The 20,459-nt window shown below is 41.1% G+C and overlaps 1 protein-coding gene across 9 annotated transcripts in view; it reads left to right on the plus strand.

Annotated features, from left to right (window-relative positions):
- The window catches only part of DOCK7 (dedicator of cytokinesis 7), a 268,792-nt gene that overhangs the window by 208,097 nt on the left and 40,236 nt on the right, over positions 1-20,459 (plus strand). For all 9 annotated transcript variants that reach the window (XR_016210986.1, XM_070078382.2, XM_089300543.1 and 6 more), the window contains 5 exons: positions 572-668; positions 3,879-4,013; positions 7,132-7,284; positions 18,664-18,822; positions 19,374-19,474. Coding sequence is in view for 8 of the 9 variants with exons in the window: in XM_070078382.2 (XP_069934483.1) it covers positions 572-668; positions 3,879-4,013; positions 7,132-7,284; positions 18,664-18,822; positions 19,374-19,474 (645 nt within the window). In the remaining variant the exon portion in view is untranslated. The remainder of the gene's footprint in view (positions 1-571; positions 669-3,878; positions 4,014-7,131; positions 7,285-18,663; positions 18,823-19,373; positions 19,475-20,459) is intronic.

Consider the following 20,459-nt stretch of genomic DNA (forward strand, 5'->3'; position numbering starts at 1 on the left):
AGAGGAGCAACCGGGACAGAATCCGGCGCCCCGACCGGGACTAGAACCCGGTGTGCCGGCGCCGCAAGGCGGAGGATTAGCCTAGTGAGCCGCGGCGCCGGCCAAGAGTTAAATGATCTTAAGAGCATATTTGGTACCAAACATTTTGGGGAAATTAGATGAAACCTTAAAAATATAAGTACTTTTATACTACATAAATTGAAAAACTTGAAATGCTAAGATAAATATGAAGCAGCCCTAAATACTAGCCCACATAGCACCACCTAGTGGCCTGCCATTCAGGATAAAATCATGTGTTTGTTTCATGTCTCAAAACTAACACATAAGCATTTTGCTTTTAGTGGCATTGTGCTTCAGTAGTGGGGTGAGATCATGTTTATTGACAAATCAACCAAATGTTGAATAAAGAACATTTTTAATATGTAAAATACTGCTTTTTTTCTTACCATAAGTTTTTATTCATACAAATATTAAAGATAGTTTCAAATTTTTGATTCTGTGCACTCTAAGTCTCATTTAGATTGTGCTTTATAGAAAGATAAATATAATTTTTTATAATATTTTGTATTAGGTCAAGAGCAGAGATTGAACATGAAGCACTTATTGATGGGAACCTGGCTACTGAAGCAAATCTAATTATTTTGGATACATTAGAGATTGTTGTCCAGGTAAGAATACAAAGAAGATAGTTTTGTTTTGGATTTTTCTTTCTAAAGTGGTCTTTTTTTCCCCCAGAAACCTTTTATTTAAGGAATACAAACTTCATGCATTTCATAATTACAACATTAGGTACATGGTGATTCTTTCCACCCTACCCATCCTCCCACCCACTTTCCCAACCCACTTCCTCCTCCCTCTCCTATTTCCATTCTTATTTTTTACTAAGATCTATTTTCAATTAACTTGATACACATTTGATTAACTCTATGTTAAGTGGAGTTCAACAGAAGTATGAAAAAAAACCTGTTCCTTAATAGTCGAGACAAGGGCTATTCAAAGTCATTGCTTCTCAAAGTGTCAATTTCACTTCTATAGATTACCTTTTAGGTGCTGTCTTAGTTATGACCAGTCAGTGAGAACATACGGTATTTGTCCTTTGGGGACTGGCTTATTTCACTAAATATGATGTTTTCCAGTTTCATCCATTTTGTTGCAAATGACTGAATTTTGTTGTTTTTGTTTTTTACCACTGTGTAATATTCCATGGTGTACATATCCCATAATTTCTCTATCCAATCTTCAGCTGACAGGCATTTGGATTGCTTCTATATCTTAGCTATTGTGAATTACACTGCAATAAACACGGGGGTACAGATAACTCTTTAGTATGCTGATTTCATTTCCCTTGGGTAAATTCCCAGAAGTGGGATGGCTGGGTCATATGGTCATATGGCAGGTCTATATTCAGGTTTCTGAAGTATTTCCGTACTATCTTCCATAGTGACTTTACCAGTTTACATTCCCACCAGCAGTGGATTAGGGCACCTTTTTCCCCACATCCTCGCCAGCATTTGTTATTTGTTGATTTCTGTATGAAAATCATATAAAGAATTTGAAGTGCTGTTTTGGTAAACTGGGGCTTAAGGACAGTAATTTGATGTGCCATAGAATTACATTGAAATATCAGTAGTTCCTAAAAGTTTAGTTCCAAATATTCTGTGATTCTTTGATCACAAATTGTATCTAGTCCAACAGCTTCAGCTGATTACTCTTTGGGGATGATTACAAAATCTGTGTCTCGTCATGTCACATCCATTTGCATTTCTAAATGTCCCCTAAGTTCTTATAGTTGGCTGTCCTGCCATCACACTGATTCAACATGTGTGTGTAGCCATAACTGCACCTACATAATCTGGGTTTATTCAGTATCTTCTGCATGCTATAGCAGAGTTTTAGGCTCTTTATATGTAATTACCACATTTGATCTTAACAGTAGCCCTCTGGAGAGTATTAGCCAGTTGGTAACTGACACTGATTTAGTTTTTGCCATGTCAGTCATACAAATATGAATTCATTTGATTCTCACAGGGAACTCAAGCAGTTGAACTGTCAGTGTCCCCCATCCCCCTCTTGTAGATGAGAATACTTCAGCACAGAGAAGCTAAATAATTGCCCATGATCACGTGGCCAGTAAATGGAAGAGCCAGAATTTAAATCAGTTACCAACGGCTCTCAGGAGTTTTAGTAAAAATGAGGGTACTTCAAAAAGTTCATGGAAAAGTGAATTAAAAATAAGCTTATTTTGTGCAGAATTATAAAGAAGTTCATGCATAGCTGTGTCATCATACACATTTTCCTTGAAGAGCCTTCATATGTCTCATAGCTTCCATTTCCTTTCCGTTGCCACCAGTCTGTCAGATTCTTATTCGAAAGCTGTTACAGTGGCCCCCTGCTTCAGGACGCTCTGTGTTCTCCTCTTTCTAATCCACTGTCTGCATTTCCGTGAGCTGGTCCTTCATAAAATAATTTATCGTCCATTACCCTGATTAAGAAAATTTTTTAATTTAATTTTATTTTATTTTATTTTTTGACAGGCAGAGTGGACAGTGAGAGAGAGAGACAGACAGAAAGGTCTTCCTTTGCCGTTGGTTCACCCTCCAATGGCCGCCGCACCGCGCTGATCTGATGGCAGGAGCCAGGAGCCAGTGCTTTTCCTGGTCTCCCATGGGGTACAGGGCCCAAGCACCTGGGCCATCCTCCACTGCACTCCCTGGCCACAGCAGAGAGCTGGCCTGGAAGAGGGGCAACCGGGACAGAATCCGGCGCCCCGACCAGGACTAGAACCCAGTGTGCCGGCGCCGCTAGGCGGAGGATTAGCCTAGTGAGCCGCGGTGCTGGCCCAAGAAAATTTTTTTGAAGATTGATTTTATTAATTTGAAAGAGTTACAGAGAGAGGTAGAGACATACACAGAAAGAGAGAGGTCTTCCATTCACTGGTTCACTCCCCAGATGGCCGCATTGACTAGAGCTGGGCTGATCCGAAGCCAGGAGTTTCTTGCAGGCCTCCCATCTTCTGCTGCTGTCCCAGGCCATAGCAGAGAGCTGGATGGGAAATGGAGCAGCCGGGACTCCAGCCAGTGCCTGTATGGGATGCCAGTACTGCAGGTGGCGGCTTTACCCGCTGCACCACAGTGCCATCCCCCAAAATTTTTAAAATATAAAAATTTAGTATTTCTTGGTTGCCTAAAGCAAAAATTTAGAAGACCCTTCATACTTTGATACTCCACTGTGGTTGGAGTAGCTCAAGCTACTGTTATAGGAGAATAAAAGAAACAGTAAATTCAAGGTACCTAATCTGAGATGGACACTCAAGCTTCATTCATCACGTCTGCATGTCAGACAGTGGAAAGGAAAAGCAGGTAGACTCCCTGTGTTCTTCTAAGGGCATGTTTCAGAAAATTAAACTTTGTCTTATGCACACTGCTTTGTAACTGGGTTCAAAGTCCCCAGCTAAAATTCACGATTTCTGTCCTTGAAGGCAGAAGGAAAGAATGATTGTGGGGGTACAGCCAGCATTCTCTACCATAGTCACTGCTTCACCCTTCCACCCTTGCCTCCTGTTACTTTTCTGTGGATCTCAAGTCAATGTATGTTTGTTTGCTTATTCATTTTATTAAAACACACTTTATGTTTCCTTGCTACTGTATCCATGCTCTTCTGTTTTTTCTCACTTAAATACTATTCATTCTTTCTACCCCTTGTCTTCTCTCATCCAAACCCAACTCAGATTTTTCTACTTGAAGTCTTTCTGTCTAGATCTTATCATTGACTTACCATTCAAAAATGGGTCCATGTGTATTGCATCTTTCAAACCAGAGTGCAAGCACATCACTATCTTTTATTTATTTATGTATTTATTTATTGTTTTTAAATCGTAGACGGTGTCCGTAACAGAATCCAAAGAGAGCATCCTTGGTGGCGTGCTCAAAGTCCTGCTGCATAGCATGGCCTGTAACCAAAGTGCGGTTTATCTACAGCACTGCTTTGCTACACAGAGAGCCCTGGTTTCAAAGGTAGGTTATTTTGTGCCTAAAGCCTTGCCAAATTTTGCTTTCTTTATTGACATTGTCCATGAGCATTTGACACATTCGTGGATTAATACGTGAATTTAAAATTTAAGTAATAAACTAAGACCCTTGTGTTTTTTTGCCTACTTAATACCTGCCTTTTGGAATTTCTCATTTATTTAGATCACCTTTAATCAGTTTCTAGTTTTTTAAAAAAATAGTAATTTTGATGTGAAGATCAGCCTGAAATGAATAACTAGTCTTAAATATGGGGTTTGTGGTGTTAAGCTGCTGCCTGTGACACTGTCATCCCATATAGGTACCAGTTTGAGTCCCAGCTGCTCCATTTTCCATCCAGCTGCCTGCAAATGTGCCTGGGAAAGCAGCAGAAGACGGCCCAAGTGCGTGGGTCCCCACCACCCATTTGGGAGATCCAGATGGAGTTCCAGACTCCTGAGTTCGATGTGGCCCAGCCCTAAGCATTATGGCCATTTAGGGAGTGAACCAGCAGGCGGAAGATCTCTCTCTCTCTCTCTCTCTCTCTCTCTCTCTGTCTTTCTCTTTTTAACTCTACCTTTCAAATAAATAAATATATCTTTTTAAAAAATGTGTGGGGCTTGTCGTGTTTTCTTTTCATCTTATTCTGTCCATCCCTTTTTTGTTTTATTATTGTTACTATTATTTATTTGAAAGGAGAGAGACAGAGACAGAGAGCCTCCATCTGTTGGTTCACTCCCCCAAATGCCTGCAACAGCTAGAGCTAGGCCAGATCGGAGCCAGGAACCTGTATTTCAATCTGGGTTTCGATGTGGGTGGCGGGGACCCAAACTCCTGTTTCTGTTTGTTCCTTTTAACCTCAAGTTCTCAAAAATTCAGTGTTTAAGAAATTTAACCCACTGAAGTTAATTTATCCTGGTGTAAGTAGAAGAGAGGTATTTCTGTCTGTTAACGTGCTTCAAATATTTATTTCCTATGTTTGTTATTCCCTGGAAATATTTATTTATTTGAAAGGCAGAGTTACAGAAAGGCAGAAGCAGAGAGAGAGAGAGCGGTCTTCCATCTGCTGTTTTACTCCCCAGATGGTCACAGCGGCCAAGCGGCCAAAATTGGGCCTGTCCAAAGCCAGGATCCAGGTGCTTCTTCCCAGTTTCCCATGCAGTGCAGGAGCCCAAAGACTTGGGTCATCTTCTACTGCTTTCTCAGGCCTTAGTAGGGAGCTGGATCAGAAGTGAAGCTGCCAGGATTCAAACTGGCACCCACATGGGTTGCCACTACTGCAGGCGACGGCTTTACCCACTACGCCAAGTGCTGGCCCCTCTTTTTTTTTTTTTTTTTAAAGATTTTGTTTATTTATGTGAAAGAATTACAGAGAGAGAGAGAAAGAGAGTCTTCCATCTGCTGGTTCACTCCCCCAAATGACCGCAACAGCCAGAGCTAAACTGATCAGGAGCCAGGAGCTTCTTCTGGGTCTCCCACACGGGTGCAGGGGCCCAAGGACCAGAGCCATCTTCTGCTTCCTCAGGCTATAACAGAAAGCTGGATCAGAAGTGGTGCAGCCGGGACTCAAACTTGTATCCACATGGGATGCCAGCGCTGCAGGCCAGGGCTTTAACCTGCTATACCACAGCTGGCCCTAAGATATGTGTATTCTTAAAATTTCATTTAAGTCATTGTAGTACACATAATGCAGAAATATTGATGAAATTTAGCCAGTAAAAATAACTTACATGCTATTTTTTTAAAGATTTATTTATTTATTTGAAAGAATTACACAGAGGAGAGGCAGAGAGAGAGCGAGCTCCGTCTTTCATCTGCTGGTTCACTCCCCAGTTAGCCTCAATGGCCAGAGCTGTGTCGATCCAAAGCCAGGAGCCAGGAGCTTCTTCCAGGTCTCCCATGCAGGTGCAGAGGTCCAAGGACTTGGGCCATCTTCTGCTTTCCCAGGACATAGCAGAGAGCTGGATCGGAAGTGGAGCAGCCAGGTCTCGAACCAGCACCCATATGGGATGCTGACACTGCAGGCGGCAGTTTTACCCGTTACGCCACAGTGCCCGCTCCATGCTATTTCTAATAATAAAAATATATCACAGAATTCTTTTGCGTTGACTGTTATACTTTATGTATATTGATTCTTTAAAGCCTCACAACCATCCCATGTAGATAGTATAATTAGGCCTATTTTATAAATGAGAAAACTTGTCTAGGGTCAAACTAATAGTAAAGTGGCATAACCAATTTTCTTTTCAAAAGAAAAAGCAGAGGGGCCCGTGCTGTGGTGTAGAGGGCTAAGCCTCCACCTGTGGTGCAAGAATCCCACATGGGCACCAATTTGAGTCCCAGCTGCCCCGCTTCCGATCCAGCTTTCTGCTATGGCCTGGGAAAGCAGTAGAAGATGGTCCAAGTCCTTGGGTCCCTGTACCCACATGGGAGACCTGGAAGAAGCTCCAGGCTCCTGGCTTCATATCAGCACAGCTCCAGCTGTTGGCAGCCATCTCAGGAGTAAACCAGCAGATGGAAGACCTCCCTCTCTCTTTCTGCCTCTGCCTCTCCATAACTCTGCCTTTCAAATAAATAAATAAATTTTTAAAAAAAGAAAAGGCAGAGTTACAGGGGTTGGGATGGGACCAGGGAGATTTCTTTCCACTGGCTCCCTACCCAAATGACCACAAAGCCCAGGAATGGGCCAGAGCAAAGCAAGAAGCCTGGAACTACATGTAGGTCTCCCATGTGATTAGCAGGGGCCCAAGTACTTGAGCAGTCTTCTGTTGCCTTCCCAGGTGCATCATTAGGGAGCTGGATCAGAAACAGCAGGCAGGTCTCAAACTGGCACACATATGTAATGCCAGCATCACAAGCATCAGCCTAACCCGCTATGCAACAGCACTGGCCCCAGCATAACCAGTTCTCAAATCCAGTCCATCTGACCCTTTGATCTACTCTAGTAACTATTAACTAGTACTGTTCCTTAACCGTTCTTTTAATTTCTAAGCATACCAACAAATCACCAGTTCAGGTTATATTGACATATCTGCAGAATTTTTGGTATAAATTCATTTTTGCTGGTTTTTTGTGTGTTTTGTGTGTTTGTGTGTGTGTGTGTGTGTGTGTGTTCTGTTTTTTACAGTTCCCAGAACTGCTATTTGAAGAAGAGACGGAGCAATGTGCTGACTTATGCCTGCGGCTTCTCCGACACTGTAGCAGTAGCATCAGTACAATACGGTCGCATGCTAGTGCCTCCCTTTACCTCCTAATGAGACAAAACTTTGAAATTGGGAATGTAAGTATCTTGCCATGATAGCTCTCCGGTTTCATGATGAAGTACTTTTGCTGAGAGCTATTAAATAGTTTTGGGAGGCAACTATTAAATAGTTAAGACTGTCTTGATGTTTCTCGTATCTTACAAAAATCGAAATCTCTAATATCTAATTCCTGGATATCTTACAGAAATTGAAATCTCTAATTTTGCTTTCTATATATAAAAAAGGATGGATTGAGAAAGTAAATGCATATTAGAAAATTTTAATTGCTATCGTAATTAAAAAGTAATAAAAGTTTAAATATCTTAGCTTAATGTTTATTTTACATGTCATAGCATTGTGAAGGATTTCATTTTTTATTTAAGCTTTTTATTAGATATTCATGTGTTGTATTTTTCCTAACTTTTTGGGTCAAATATTTATTTCATTTATTTTTTTTTTTTTTTTTTTTTTTTTTTTTTTTTTTTTTGACAGGCAGAGTGGACAGTGAGAGAGAGAGACAGAGAGAAAGGTCTTCCTTTGCCGTTGGTTCACCCTCCAATGGCCGCCGCGGCCGGCGCGCTGCGGCCGGCGCACCGCGCTGATCCGATGGCAGGAGCCAGGAGTCAGGTGCTTTTCCTGGTCTCCCATGGGGTGCAGGGCCCAAGCACCTGGGCCATCCTCCACTGCACTCCCTGGCCACAGCAGAGGGCTGGCCTGGAAGAGGGGCAACCGGGACAGAATCCGGCGCCCCGACCGGGACTAGAACCCGGTGTGCCGGCGCCGCTAGGCGGAGGATTAGCCTAGTGAGCCGCGGCGCCGGCCTATTTCATTTATTTTTAAACTATGAATTTCTTGTAAGCACTGCTTTGGGGGTCTCCTTGGTTCTGGTATGTAGTAATTTTGCAGTTTCAGTTTTTATTTTCTTTTTAGCCCAAAGAGTTGACAGACCTTTTGTTTCAAAGTTTTGATATTAATTTTTAGTTTTAGTGCATTGTAGTTATATAATGTGTATACTGTTTCTTCCTTATATATACTGGGGGAGTGTTTATTTGTGTTTCCAATCATATAATCAGTTTTGTGAATGTTCTAAAGCACTTAAAAAGAAGATGTATTTCTATTTTCAGAATGCTGAATTAAATATATATTATACCAAACAAAAACATAATTACATAATTCTATTTTTCTATATATTTATTTATTTTTGATCCATTTAGTGGACCGGTAGAAGTGAATTAAAGCTTGTACATGTGTTTTTCTATATCTTCTTTAGCTCTTATTTGATGTATTGATATTCATAACTATTATATGTTTTCATTTTAAACTTCATATGAAGTATTCTTTAGAATTTTAAAGAACTCATATTGTTTTTTTAAAAAACTTGTTTTTTAGTCTGAATTCCATCCTCTGTGGTATTACGATCTTGACCTCTGGTTTCTCTTTAATTTGAGCTTGCTTCAATTCCCTTTGCCTGGTTTGTTTGTTGTTTTTTTTTTTTTTTTTTAAGATGTATTTATTTACTTGAGAGGCAGCATTACAAAGAGAAGGAGAGATAGAGAGAGAGGCCTTCCATCCACTGGTTCACTCCCCAAATGGCCATAATGGCCGGAGCTGGGCTATTCCAAAGCCAGAAGCCAGGAGCTTCCTCCAGGTCTCCCATGTGGGTGCAGGGGCCCAAACACTTGGGCCATCTTTCCCAGGCAGGGAGCTGGATGGGAAGTGGAGGAGCTGAGACTCAAACCTGTGCCCATATGGGATGTCAGCTGTGCAGGCAACTGCTTAACCCACTATGCCACAGTGCTGGCCCCTGGCTGTTTTTGTTTTTGCTTTTTTAAAAACTTTATTTTAGGTGTGCTTCTTATATACAACACAGAGTTAAATTCTGCTTAATGATCCAATCTCTAATTTGAATCAAGCCTTTTCATATCTGTTATAGTAGATATTTTTGGGAATTCTATTGTATTTTGTTATACGCTCTCCTCTGTACCCCCCCACCTCTATTTTTATTAAGAAAGAAAAGCTTTTGTTGGTTGTTTTCATCTTCAACTATATGGTCAAGTCACTTTTATTCTGATACCATGTTTAGCAAAATTTATATTTTTGCTATACTGTTTAGTTATGTAATACCCCCCAAGTCCTTCCTTTATTTAGATCATAAATTCTGAGTGAGGACAATACTGCTACCAAGGGCATAAAAAATGGTTCTTGCAGGGGTGAAAAAAAAGTTATCTATTACAATGGTTTGTAACATTTCAGATCTCACTACTACATAACAACGTATCATTCCTTGGTATTTATTTCTCTCATAGCAGCATTGATATTACATTCATGGAAAATAAGCAAGAAACAAAATATATGTAAAAGGGGTATTGCAAAGCTGTGGTGAATATATGGCTATGGTTGGGGGACTTTTACTTAATTGCTGGACCTCAAGAGGTTAGCTTCCCTAGGCTATTCTGTGGATATTATTTTTTTAAAGATTTATTTATTTATATTTGAAAGAGTTACAGAGAGGCAGAGGCAGGCAGAGAAAGAGAAAAAGTCTTCCATCCACTGCTTCACTCCTCAAATGGCTGCAATGGCCAGAGCTGGGCTGATCCAAAGCCAGGAGCCAGGAGTTTCTTCCGTGTCCCCCACAGAGTTGCAGGGGTCCAAACACTTGGGCCATCTTCTACTGCTTTCCCAGGCCATTGCAGAGAGCTAGATCAGAAGTGGATCAGCTGGGACTTGAACCAGCTCCCATATGGGATGCTGGCACTGCAGGTGGTGACTTTACCCACTATGCCACAGGCCAACGCCTCTGTGGATATTATTTATGTTTGATTCTCATTGCTTTTATTTATGACTTGGACTTTGAAACTTTACAAAAAATTTTAAATGTATTATTTAATTCTATAAAAGTTATTTAGCCCACAATTATGTCAGTTCCTGAGAAGAAAAAGTGTTAATATCTGAATGAGTATCTAGTGTATGTAAGATATTTTCTTATCAAACAAGACAAAGATTAGTTTCACTGAAGTAAGTTTTTTTAAAAAAGATTTACTTATTTATTTGAAAGGCAGAGTTACAGAGAGGCAGAGAGAGAGAGGTCTTCCAACCACTGGTTCACTACCCAAATGGCCACAATGGCCAGAGCTGCGCTGATCCAAAGCCAGGAGCCAGGAGCTTGTTCCAGGTCTCCACACGAGTGCAGGGTCCCAAGGATTTGGGCCATCTTCTACTGCTTTCCAGGCACATTAGCAGGGAGCTGCATGGAAAACTGAGCAGGCAGGACACAACTGGCATCATAGGAAGTGGCTTAACCCTCTGTGCCACAATGCTTACCCGAGGGTAATGCATAATTTCTTTCTTTCTTTCTTTCTTTTTTTTTTTTAAGATTTATTTATTTATGGCTGCGCCAAGGCTCACTAGGCTAATCCTCCACCTGAAGCACTGGCACACCAGGTTCTAGTCCCAGTCAGGGCACCGGATTCTGTCCCGGTTGCCCCTCTTTCAGGCCAGCTCTCTGCTGTGACCAGGGAGTGCAGTGGAGGATGGCCCAAGTGCCTGGGCCCTGCACCCCATGGGAGACCAGGAGAAGTACCTGGCTCCTGCCATCGGAGCAGCGCGGTGTGCCAGCCACAGCGCGCCGGCTGCAGCGGCCATTGGAGGGTGAACCATTGGTAAAGGAAGACCTTTCTCTCTCTCTCTCACTGTCCACTCTGCCTGTCAAAAAAAAAAAAAAAGTAATTTAAAAGATTTGTTTATTTATTTGAAAGACAGAGTTACAGAGAGGCAGAGCAAGAGAGAGGGAGAAGTCTTCCATCTCCTGATTCACTCCCCATATGGCCGCAGTGGGCAGAGCGGGGCCAATCCAAAGCCAGCAGCCAGTAGCTTCTTCTGGTTTTCCCACATGGGTGCAGGAGCCCAAGCACTTAGACCATGTTCTACTGCTTTCCCAGGCCATAGCAGAGAGCTGGATAAGTGGAGCAGCCAGGACTTGGCACTAGTGCCCGTATGTAATGCCAGCACTGCAGGCCACAGCTCTACCCACTTCGCCACAGTACCAACCCCAATGTGTATTTTCAATTCATTTCTTTCATAACATTTTCTTGAATATAAAATTAAATATTTGTTTTGTTCCAGTGCTTGGGCCTTCTCTCCTGGGTACCAGTTGTATATATGTTGAAACATTTTTTTCCTTCTTTAAGGAAGTTTTTATTTATTTTTTAGTTGAGAGGCAAAGAGACAGAGAGCTCCCATCCAATGGTTCCCTCCCCTAATGTCTACAACAGCCACAGCTGGGCCAGGTCAAAGGAAGCAGCCAGGAATTCAATCCAGGTCTCCTACATGGATGACAAGGACCCAGCCACTTTTTTGACAGGTAGAGTGGACAGTGAGAGAGAGAGACAGAGAGAAAGGTCTTCCTTTGCCGTTGGTTCACCCTCCATTGGCCGCTGCGGCCGGCGTACCACACTGATCCAATGGCAGGAGCGAGGTGTTTCTCCTGGTCTCCCTTGCACGTGCAGGACCCAAGCACTTGGGCCATCCTCCACTGCACTCCCGGGCCACAGCAGAGAGCTGGCCTGGAAGAGGGGCAACCGGGACAGAATCCAGCGCCCCGACCGGGACTAGAACCTGGTGTGCCGGTGCCGCAAGGCAGAGGATTATCCTAGTGAGCTGCGGCGCCGGCCATAAAATTTTTTATAATTTAGGATGAAATATTTCACTGGACTTTTTTATGAGAATATTTTACTAATTAAGTATTCTTTATCTGATCTTCCAGACAAAGGAAGTGGCTTAACCCAGATGTTAAGCCCAGATGTTGGTCTTCCTTATCTTTTATTGAGTATGTAATAAGTTGGATTATCTTGACCCAAATACTGTTTTTAAAGATTTTATTTATTTATTTATTTATTTGAGAAGTAGAGTTACAGACAGAGAAGAAGAGACAGAGAGAAAGGCCTTTTGTCGGCTGGTTCATTCCCCAAATGGCTTCAATGGCCAGAGCAGGGTCGATGTGAAGTCAAAAGCCAGGAGCTTCTTCCGGGTCTCCCGTGTAGGTGCTGGAACCCAAACACTTGGGCCATCTTATACTACTTTCCCAGGCCATAGCAGAGAGCTGGGTCAGAAGAGGAGCAGCCGGAACACAAACTGGTGCCCAAAAGGGATGCTAGCACCACTGGTGGTGGCCTTGCCCCCTATACCACAGCGCTGGCCCCATGCCCAGATATTTTTAGAAAGTTCCTTCAGGTCCTCTTCCAGTCTAGCTCTCTGCTGTGGCCAGGGAGGGCAGTGGAGGATGGCCCAACATGGGAGACCAGGAAGAAGCACCTGGCTCCTGGCTTCAGATCAGCGCAGTGCCGACCGTGGTGGCCATTTGGGGAGTGAACCAATGGACGAAGACCTTTATCTCTGTCTCTCTCTTACACTGTCTGTAACTCTACCTGCCAAATAAATTTTAAAAAAAGAAAGAAAGAAAGTTCCTTCAGGAATGTGTTTTTGCTAGAATTTTGCCATTTTACACACATTTTGCTGAACTTTATGGTCAATCTATCTCTGTCCAGTCCTCCTGGATTTTAGTTCATTTTCTATTCAAATCAAACAGTTTTACCACTTAATACTGAGTTTCTTATTTAAAGGAAATGTTCTTCTCCGTTAGCTTAAAATTTGTACCCTAGAATTGTGACAGAGGCCTTTGTCTTTTAATTAAACTTGTTTCTAACTGACATGATTAAAGTTGTGGTAGAGGCCTTCCCAAGGTCAGAAGCAGAAAAAGGAGGCATCTGTCCTGGCAATGAAAGCTACTTGCTATCTCCTTGCCTATGAAGGCATCAGCTGTAGTCCTATCTGCTTCTGTGTAACCATTTCAGGTTCTGTTTGATAGTGCACAGCAATGATGTTAACCTTCGCCAGGCAGCAGCTGGCTCAGTAGGTGTGTAAAATAAAAAATATCTAGTGTATCAGTCCTGTGGCTGCCATGTAACATTAGAATATCCAATCAGGTATATGCAGGTAACCATATAAGGAAGACAGAGAGGCTAAAACCGTATCTAAGGGAAAACCCTTCTTTGTTCGGGGCTCAGGATTTTGGATGAGAAATTCCACCTGGGCCTTATGCCAGCATAATAGAAGACTATTTCCTGTTAAAAGGCCTTGGTGTCTTGTCTCGGTACACAAATCCTGCTACAGGATAACCCCACTGTTTGCTTTTCTTCCTTTGCCTTGTATTGGAACTTCTTTCAGTCTTAGCTTGTCTTGGCAACTCTTATGCATTTTTCTCATATGTGAATTAATATATTCTCAATTTTTATAAGGATAGAGTTTATGGCCTTTTTCTTATTTGTCTGTTATTTTTAAATGAAATCTAAAAAGTAGAAAATTGTTCTCTCACACTATTCTGTTTCTGCAGGACTCCAAGTACCCTTTCTTAATCCAGAACAGAAGAATCAAGTGACTTTATTGCTCTTGCTTAGTTTTTGAAATAAAGTTCCTAAAATATGAACACACTTAGGTTCTCTTCATACATTTTTATTTTAGAAAAGCTTTATATGATAGAGAAGAAATAGCAGTTTATCATACTAGTATCTGGTAGTGCCTCTAAAATGAAACAGATTGTTTAAAACTGGCAATGAGGGGTGGGCATTTGGCTCAGCAGTTAACAGACTGCTGGAGATGACTGCATTCCGTGTGTGAGTGCCTCTGCTTCCAGTTCAGCTTTTCTGCTAATGCACACCCTGCAAGACAGCAGATGGTAGCTTAAGTGCTTGGATCCCTGCTACCCCTGTTGGAGACCCGGGTTGAGTTCTAGGCTCCTGACTTCAGCCTGGCCAAGCCCTGATTGTCTCTCAGGCCTTTTGGCAGTGAATCAGCAGATGGAAGATTTCTTTCCATCTATCTCTATGTCTTTGTGTCTCTGCCTTTCAAGCAAAATAAAAAGTAAATAAATACATTTTTGAAACTGGCAGTGAAATATATGATTTATATATTAACAGACCTTAAAGTGTTGAACTGTGTCTTGGATACTGTGATGGCTGGTAGGCAAACGTAGATAAAAGGACTGTCCTGTTTTTTAAGTAGCTTAGCATCTAGTGGAGGATGATATGAACAAGCCATGGTCCTCTCATACTAGGTAAACATATTTCAGATGGTTTTGTGATGAGTATATCAGTTAATATTAAAGCAGTAAGTGGCACTGAACAAGTGCAGAGTTAAGTGCTTGCTGTTGTTAATGAGAAATAAGCACAGAGTACTGTGTAAACACATGAAATGCGGCTTATCACTCAGGAATGGATTTTACAGAGAAAGAATTACTTATATGGATAAGTGGAAAGGATTTTAGATAAAAAAAAAAAAGGCATGTGGAAAATTATAAAGGCAAATGCAGAGTTACTATTTTAGTGCTCCTTGAAGTTTATGCCTGCAAGAAAGTAGTAAGGGATAGAGTTGTAATTGAAGAGGCCTAGACTAAGCTATCACGGGGAGATACCTATTTTTTTTTTTTATCATTGTACTCTCAGCTCCCATCGTAGAGTTAATACTGAGTTGAATACTTGAATTTTATCCTCAGAGCTATGGGGAACCACTGGAGTATTTATAGGAGTGTAATGATGTGTTCAAATTTGCATTTTACAAAAATTTCCTACATGTTACATGGAGATAGACCTGGAGGATAAAAGAAAAAGGCAGGGAGATTGACTAGGAAGTTCCTATAGTAATTCCAGCAAGAAATGATAAAAATGCAAATTGAAGCATGGGAAATGCAGCAAGAACTGATTGGAAGAAATCAGAGTGGTGTAGATTGTGTCTATGGTATGAACAGTGACAGGGAAAAATGCGTATAGGCTGATCCCTAGACTTTAGGCATGGGCAACTACAAGAATAGCTGCACCCTCTATTTAGAATTCAGGAACGGGGAACGTCCAACCTGCAGGCCACATAAGGCCCTAGAACTCACTTGGTTTTGTCCTGCCAAGGCAACTGCAAGTAGGACTTGAAATTCAATAAATCTATAGCAGGCTTTTTTTTTTTTTTTAAAGCAGAAGCAGAGAGAGAGAGAGAGAGAGAGAGAGGTCTCCCATCTGCTAGATCACTCCCCAAATGGCTGCAGCAGCCAGAACTGTGCTGATCTGAAGCCAGGAGCTTCCTCTGGGTCTCCCACGCAGGTGCAGGGGCCCAAGGACTCGGGCCATCTTCCAGTGCTTTCCCAGGCTATAGCAGAGAGCTCAATCAGAAGTAGAATAACCAGGACTTAAACCAGCACCCATATGAGATGCTGGCACTGCAGGCAGTGGTTTTACCCACTATACCACAGCTCCGGCCCCAGGAGGCTAATTTTTAAGGTGATAATTTTTATGGCCTGCAGATGATGTTATAAATACCTAATTAAGGCTAGTGCTCTGTGGAGTAGGTTAAGCTGCTACCTACAATGGCAGCATCCCATTTGAGTACCAGTTCTAGCTGTATAGCTTCCAGTCGAGCTCCTTGCTAATGTGCCTGGGAAAGCAGCAGAAGATGGACTCCCTGCCACTAAGGGGAGACCCAGATGGAGTTCTAGACTCCTGGCTTCAGCCTGGCCCAGCCCTAGGCTATTGTGGCCATCTGGGAAGTGAATCAGAAGATGGACCATCTCACTGTCTGTCTCTCCTTCTCTTTCTGTAACTCTATCTTTCAAATAAATACACAGTGACTCTGATCATTTTTAGACAAGGCCATGGTCAAAGTGGAAGTTCTCTCCTCCCTTCAGAGAAAGGTACCTCCTTCTTTGATGACCCATTCTTTCCACTGGGATCTCACTTGCGAAGATCTTTCATTTAGGTTTTTTTTTTGCCCCCCAGAGTGTCTTGGCTTTCCATGCCTGAAATACTCTCATGGGCATTTCAGCCGGATCTGCATGCCTTAAGGGCTGATTATGAGGCCAGAGTGCTGTTAGGACATCTGCCATTCTATGGGTCTGCTGTGTATCTCACTTCCCATGTTGGATCATTCTCTCCCTTTTTTATTCTATCAGCTAGTATTTGCAGACACTATTCTTGTTTATGTGATCCCTTTGGTTCTTAGTCCTATCATTACGATCAATTGTGAACAGAAATTGATCACTGGGACTAGTGAGATGGCATTGGTACATGCCACCTCGATGGGATTGAATTCGAATCCCCTGGTATGTTTCTAACTCTACTGTTTGAGGTAAGTCAGCTTGAGCATGTCCCAAATTGCACATCTCTTCCCTCTCTTATTCCCACTCTTATATTTAACAGCGATCACTTTTCAATTAAGTTTCAGCACTTAAGAGGAATTGTGTATTGATTATAGTATTCAACAAAAAGTATTAAGTAGAACAAACAAAAAAAATACTAAGAGGGATAACATATTAAGTTGCTCATCAACAGTCAGGGTGAGGGCTGATCAAGTCACCGTTTCTCATAGTGTTCATTTCACTTTAACAGGTTTCCTTTTTGGTGCTCAGTTAGTTGTCACCTATCAAGGAGAACAAGTGGTATTTGTCCCTTTGGGATTGGCTTATTTCACTCAACATAATGTTTTCCAAATTCCTAACAGGGATCACTTTTCAGTTAAAATTTAAACACCTAAGAATAATTGTGTGTTAATTACAGAGTTCAACCAATGGTACTAGAACAAAAAAAAAAATACTAAAATGGATAAAGTATTACATTGTACATCAACCATCAGGACAAGAGCTGATCAAGTCACTGTTTCTCACAGTGTCCATTTCACTTCAACAAGTTTCCCCTTTGGTGCTCAGTTAGTTGTCGCCAATCAGGGAGAACATATGATATTTGTCCCTTTGTGACTGGCTTAATTCACTCAGCATGATGTTTTCCAAATTCCTCCATCTTGTTGCAAATGACTGGGTTTCGTTGTTTTTTACTGCTGTATAGAAATGATCAGAGTCAGTGAACTCAGGGGGCTTCCATAGCCTTGGCAGCTCATGACAAAAGCCTAGGGTGATTACTGATGCCATAAACAAGAGTATCAATTTGTTAAGTCAACAACAGGAGTCACTGTGCACTTACTCCTCATGTAGGATCTTTGTCCTTAGTGTGCTGTACATTGAGATTTAATGCTATAACTAGTACTCAAACAGTATTTTTCACTTTATGTTTCTGTGTGGGAGCAAACTGTTGAAATCTTTACTTAATGTATGCTAAACTGATCTTCTGTATATAAAGAGAATCGAAAATGAATCTTGATATGAGTGGAAGGGGAGAGGGAGTGGATAAGGGGAGGGTTGCGGGTTGGAGGGACGTTATGGGGGGAAAGCCATTGTAATCAATATTCTGTACTTTGGAAATTTATATTCATTAAATAAAAGTTAAAATAAATAAATAAATAAATAAACAAATAAATACACAGATCTTGTAAAAAATGCTCATGGAAAATACATATTGTGAAAAAACTATGCATGGATATTTCAAAATTTTGCACTAAAATTGACTTTTTTGCCTTTTTTTAAGATTTATTTTTCTTTCATACTTGGGCCATCTTCCCAGGCCATGAACAGGGAGCTGGATCAGAAGTGGAACATCTGGGACTCAAACTGGCACCCAAATGGGATGCTGGAGTCACAGGCAGCAACTTTACCCATTACACCACAACACTGGCCCCTGCCTTTTTTATTTTACAATTTTTCAAATAATACAGAAAAGTATAAAGAAAAGTTCAATGAACACATGTAGATTTAACAATTTTAACATTTTTAATATTCACTGCATATACACACACACACACACACACACATACATACTTACTACTTAGTAAAGCAGGGACGCTTTTTTTTTATAAGATATGTTTTTCTACATATGAGAGAAAACATGTGGCATTTATCTTTCTGTGTCTGCCTCTTTTCACTTAGCATATTGTTCTCCAGTTCCAACAGTCTGGTTGCAAATGTCAGGATTTCATTCTTTTGTATGTCTGAGTCATATTCTTCTGTGTGTGTGTGTGTGTGTGTGTGTGTGACATTTTCTTTATCCAGTCATTCACTGATGGACATCTTATTTGAAGGCATCATTCTAAACTATTGTACCTTAAGTTATGTAATGCATAATGTGTATTATGTAGAACTAATGAAATGACTAGAATTTAAATACTACATCTACAACTTAAGAATTTTTGTAATGCCTGTCAAGCTCTTTATACAATGATGTTATACAATGATGTTAATTATTAACATATATATCATAATATATCATAGTAGATAAATATAAAGATGTGGGAACAATTTCTGATTCAAATCTCACACATGGCTTTTTTGAAAACACTATTTGGTAGCAAATTTCTGAATTTTATATTCTTTTACAAATATTTCAGTAGTACATATTTTGTTACCTTAAAAATATTTTGCTCAGAATGACTTTATTAAATATGATTTTTCTGGAAGCTCTCCCATATAAAATACTGACTGAGAGTTTTTGTTACAGAATTTTGCCAGGGTTAAAATGCAGGTAACAATGTCACTATCCTCCCTGGTGGGCACATCTCAGAATTTTAATGAAGAATTCTTAAGACGTTCTCTAAAGACTATATTGACGTATGCTGAAGAAGATTTGGAATTGAGGGAAACAACATTTCCTGATCAGGTCAGAACTGCTGCTTTCTAGATCGTTAATTGAAATAGTCTTATTAAATAGGTGCTTTCCAGGTTGTTAAACATTGGATTTTGCTGGAGGATCTTTTTATTTCTCTTTCAGTCCACATAGCAAATGCCATAGATAGGAACGTTTATTATTTTTTTTATTAAGTTACCCTTCTTTTGTGAAATGGTGTTTGATTCTGGGCATTTGTAACAAGTGGAAGAGTAGACGTAGGCATTATCAACCAAAGCTTTATGCTGAAAAGTTATTCCTCCTTTTTAATCAAACAGTAACTTGCCGTTTAAAAACTAGTTTCTACAAACTAGCTTATGGCAAAATCAGAAAACATAGAAGAGAATTTTCTTTTTGTGTCATATGAATAATATATATATAAGATTTATTGTACTTTACCTACCATACCTACACTATAATTATGTTGATATTATATAATTTGTTTTAGGATCTCCACATGCTTCTCTCTGAAATATCTCCTAAATTAATTTAGTGATTATAAATGAATGACAATTATAGAACATTTTTCATGATTTCTGCTGTAGGTCCAAGATCTGGTATTTAATCTCCATATGATCCTTTCGGATACTGTTAAAATGAAGGAACACCAAGAGGATCCTGAAATGTTGATTGATCTGATGTACAGGTAACATGTTTTATTTGCTCATACCTATAAGTCACAGGGAAATGTTAGATGAAAAACTAAACATACAAAAGTTATCTAAGTGCTTTTCTAATGGTAGATTTAATAGTCAAAAGTGAACTTTTTTTTTTTATTTGACAGGTAGAGTTATAGACAGTGTGAGAGAGAGACAGAGAGAGGTCTTCCTTCCGTTGGTTTACTCCCCAAATGGCCGCTATGGCCAGCGCTGCACCCATCTGAAGCCAGGAGCCAGGTGCTTCCTCTAGGTCTCCCAAGCGGGTGCAGGGGCCCTAGCACTTGGGCCATCCTCCACTGCCCTCCCGGGCCATAGCAGAGAGCTGGACTGGAAGAGGAGCAACCAGGACTAGAACCCAGCACCCATATGGGATGCCGGCGCTGCAGGTGAAGGACTAACCAAGTGAGCCATGGAGCCAGCCCCAAAAGTGAACCATTTCCTTTCCAGGCTGCTTTTTCAGATCCTTTGTGTCACTTCTTTTTTTTTTTTTTTTTTTTTTTTTTTTGACAGGCAGAGTTAGACAGAGAAAGAGACAGAGAGAAAGGTCTTCCTTCTGTTGGTTCATCCCCCACAAATGGCTGCTATGGCCGGCGTGCTGCACAGATCCGAAGCCAGGAGCCAGATGCTTCCTCCTGGTCTCCCATGGGGTGCAGGGCCCAAGCACTTGGGCCATCCTCCACTGCCCTCCCGGGCCATAGCAGAGAGCTGGACTGGAAGAGGAGCAACCGGGATAGAATCTGGTGCCCCAACCGGGACTAGAACCCTGGGGTGCCGGCACCACAGGTGGAGGATTTGCCAAGGAGCTGCGGCGCCAGCTTGTGTCACTTCTTTTTAAGAATTTATTAATAATATACTGTTCAGTATATTTATTATCAAAAATGAGGATATTTCAAAGCAATTATAAAACTTCTTTAACACCTCGATATCCTGAGGCCCAAGACTGCTTTTCTATGTAAAATCGGTCTTTCAATT

The sequence above is a fragment of the Oryctolagus cuniculus genome, chromosome 7 (genome assembly GCF_051225735.1).
Source record: "Oryctolagus cuniculus isolate XC-2025 breed Fujian yellow rabbit chromosome 7, ASM5122573v1, whole genome shotgun sequence".
Taxonomy (NCBI): Eukaryota; Metazoa; Chordata; class Mammalia; order Lagomorpha; family Leporidae; genus Oryctolagus; species Oryctolagus cuniculus.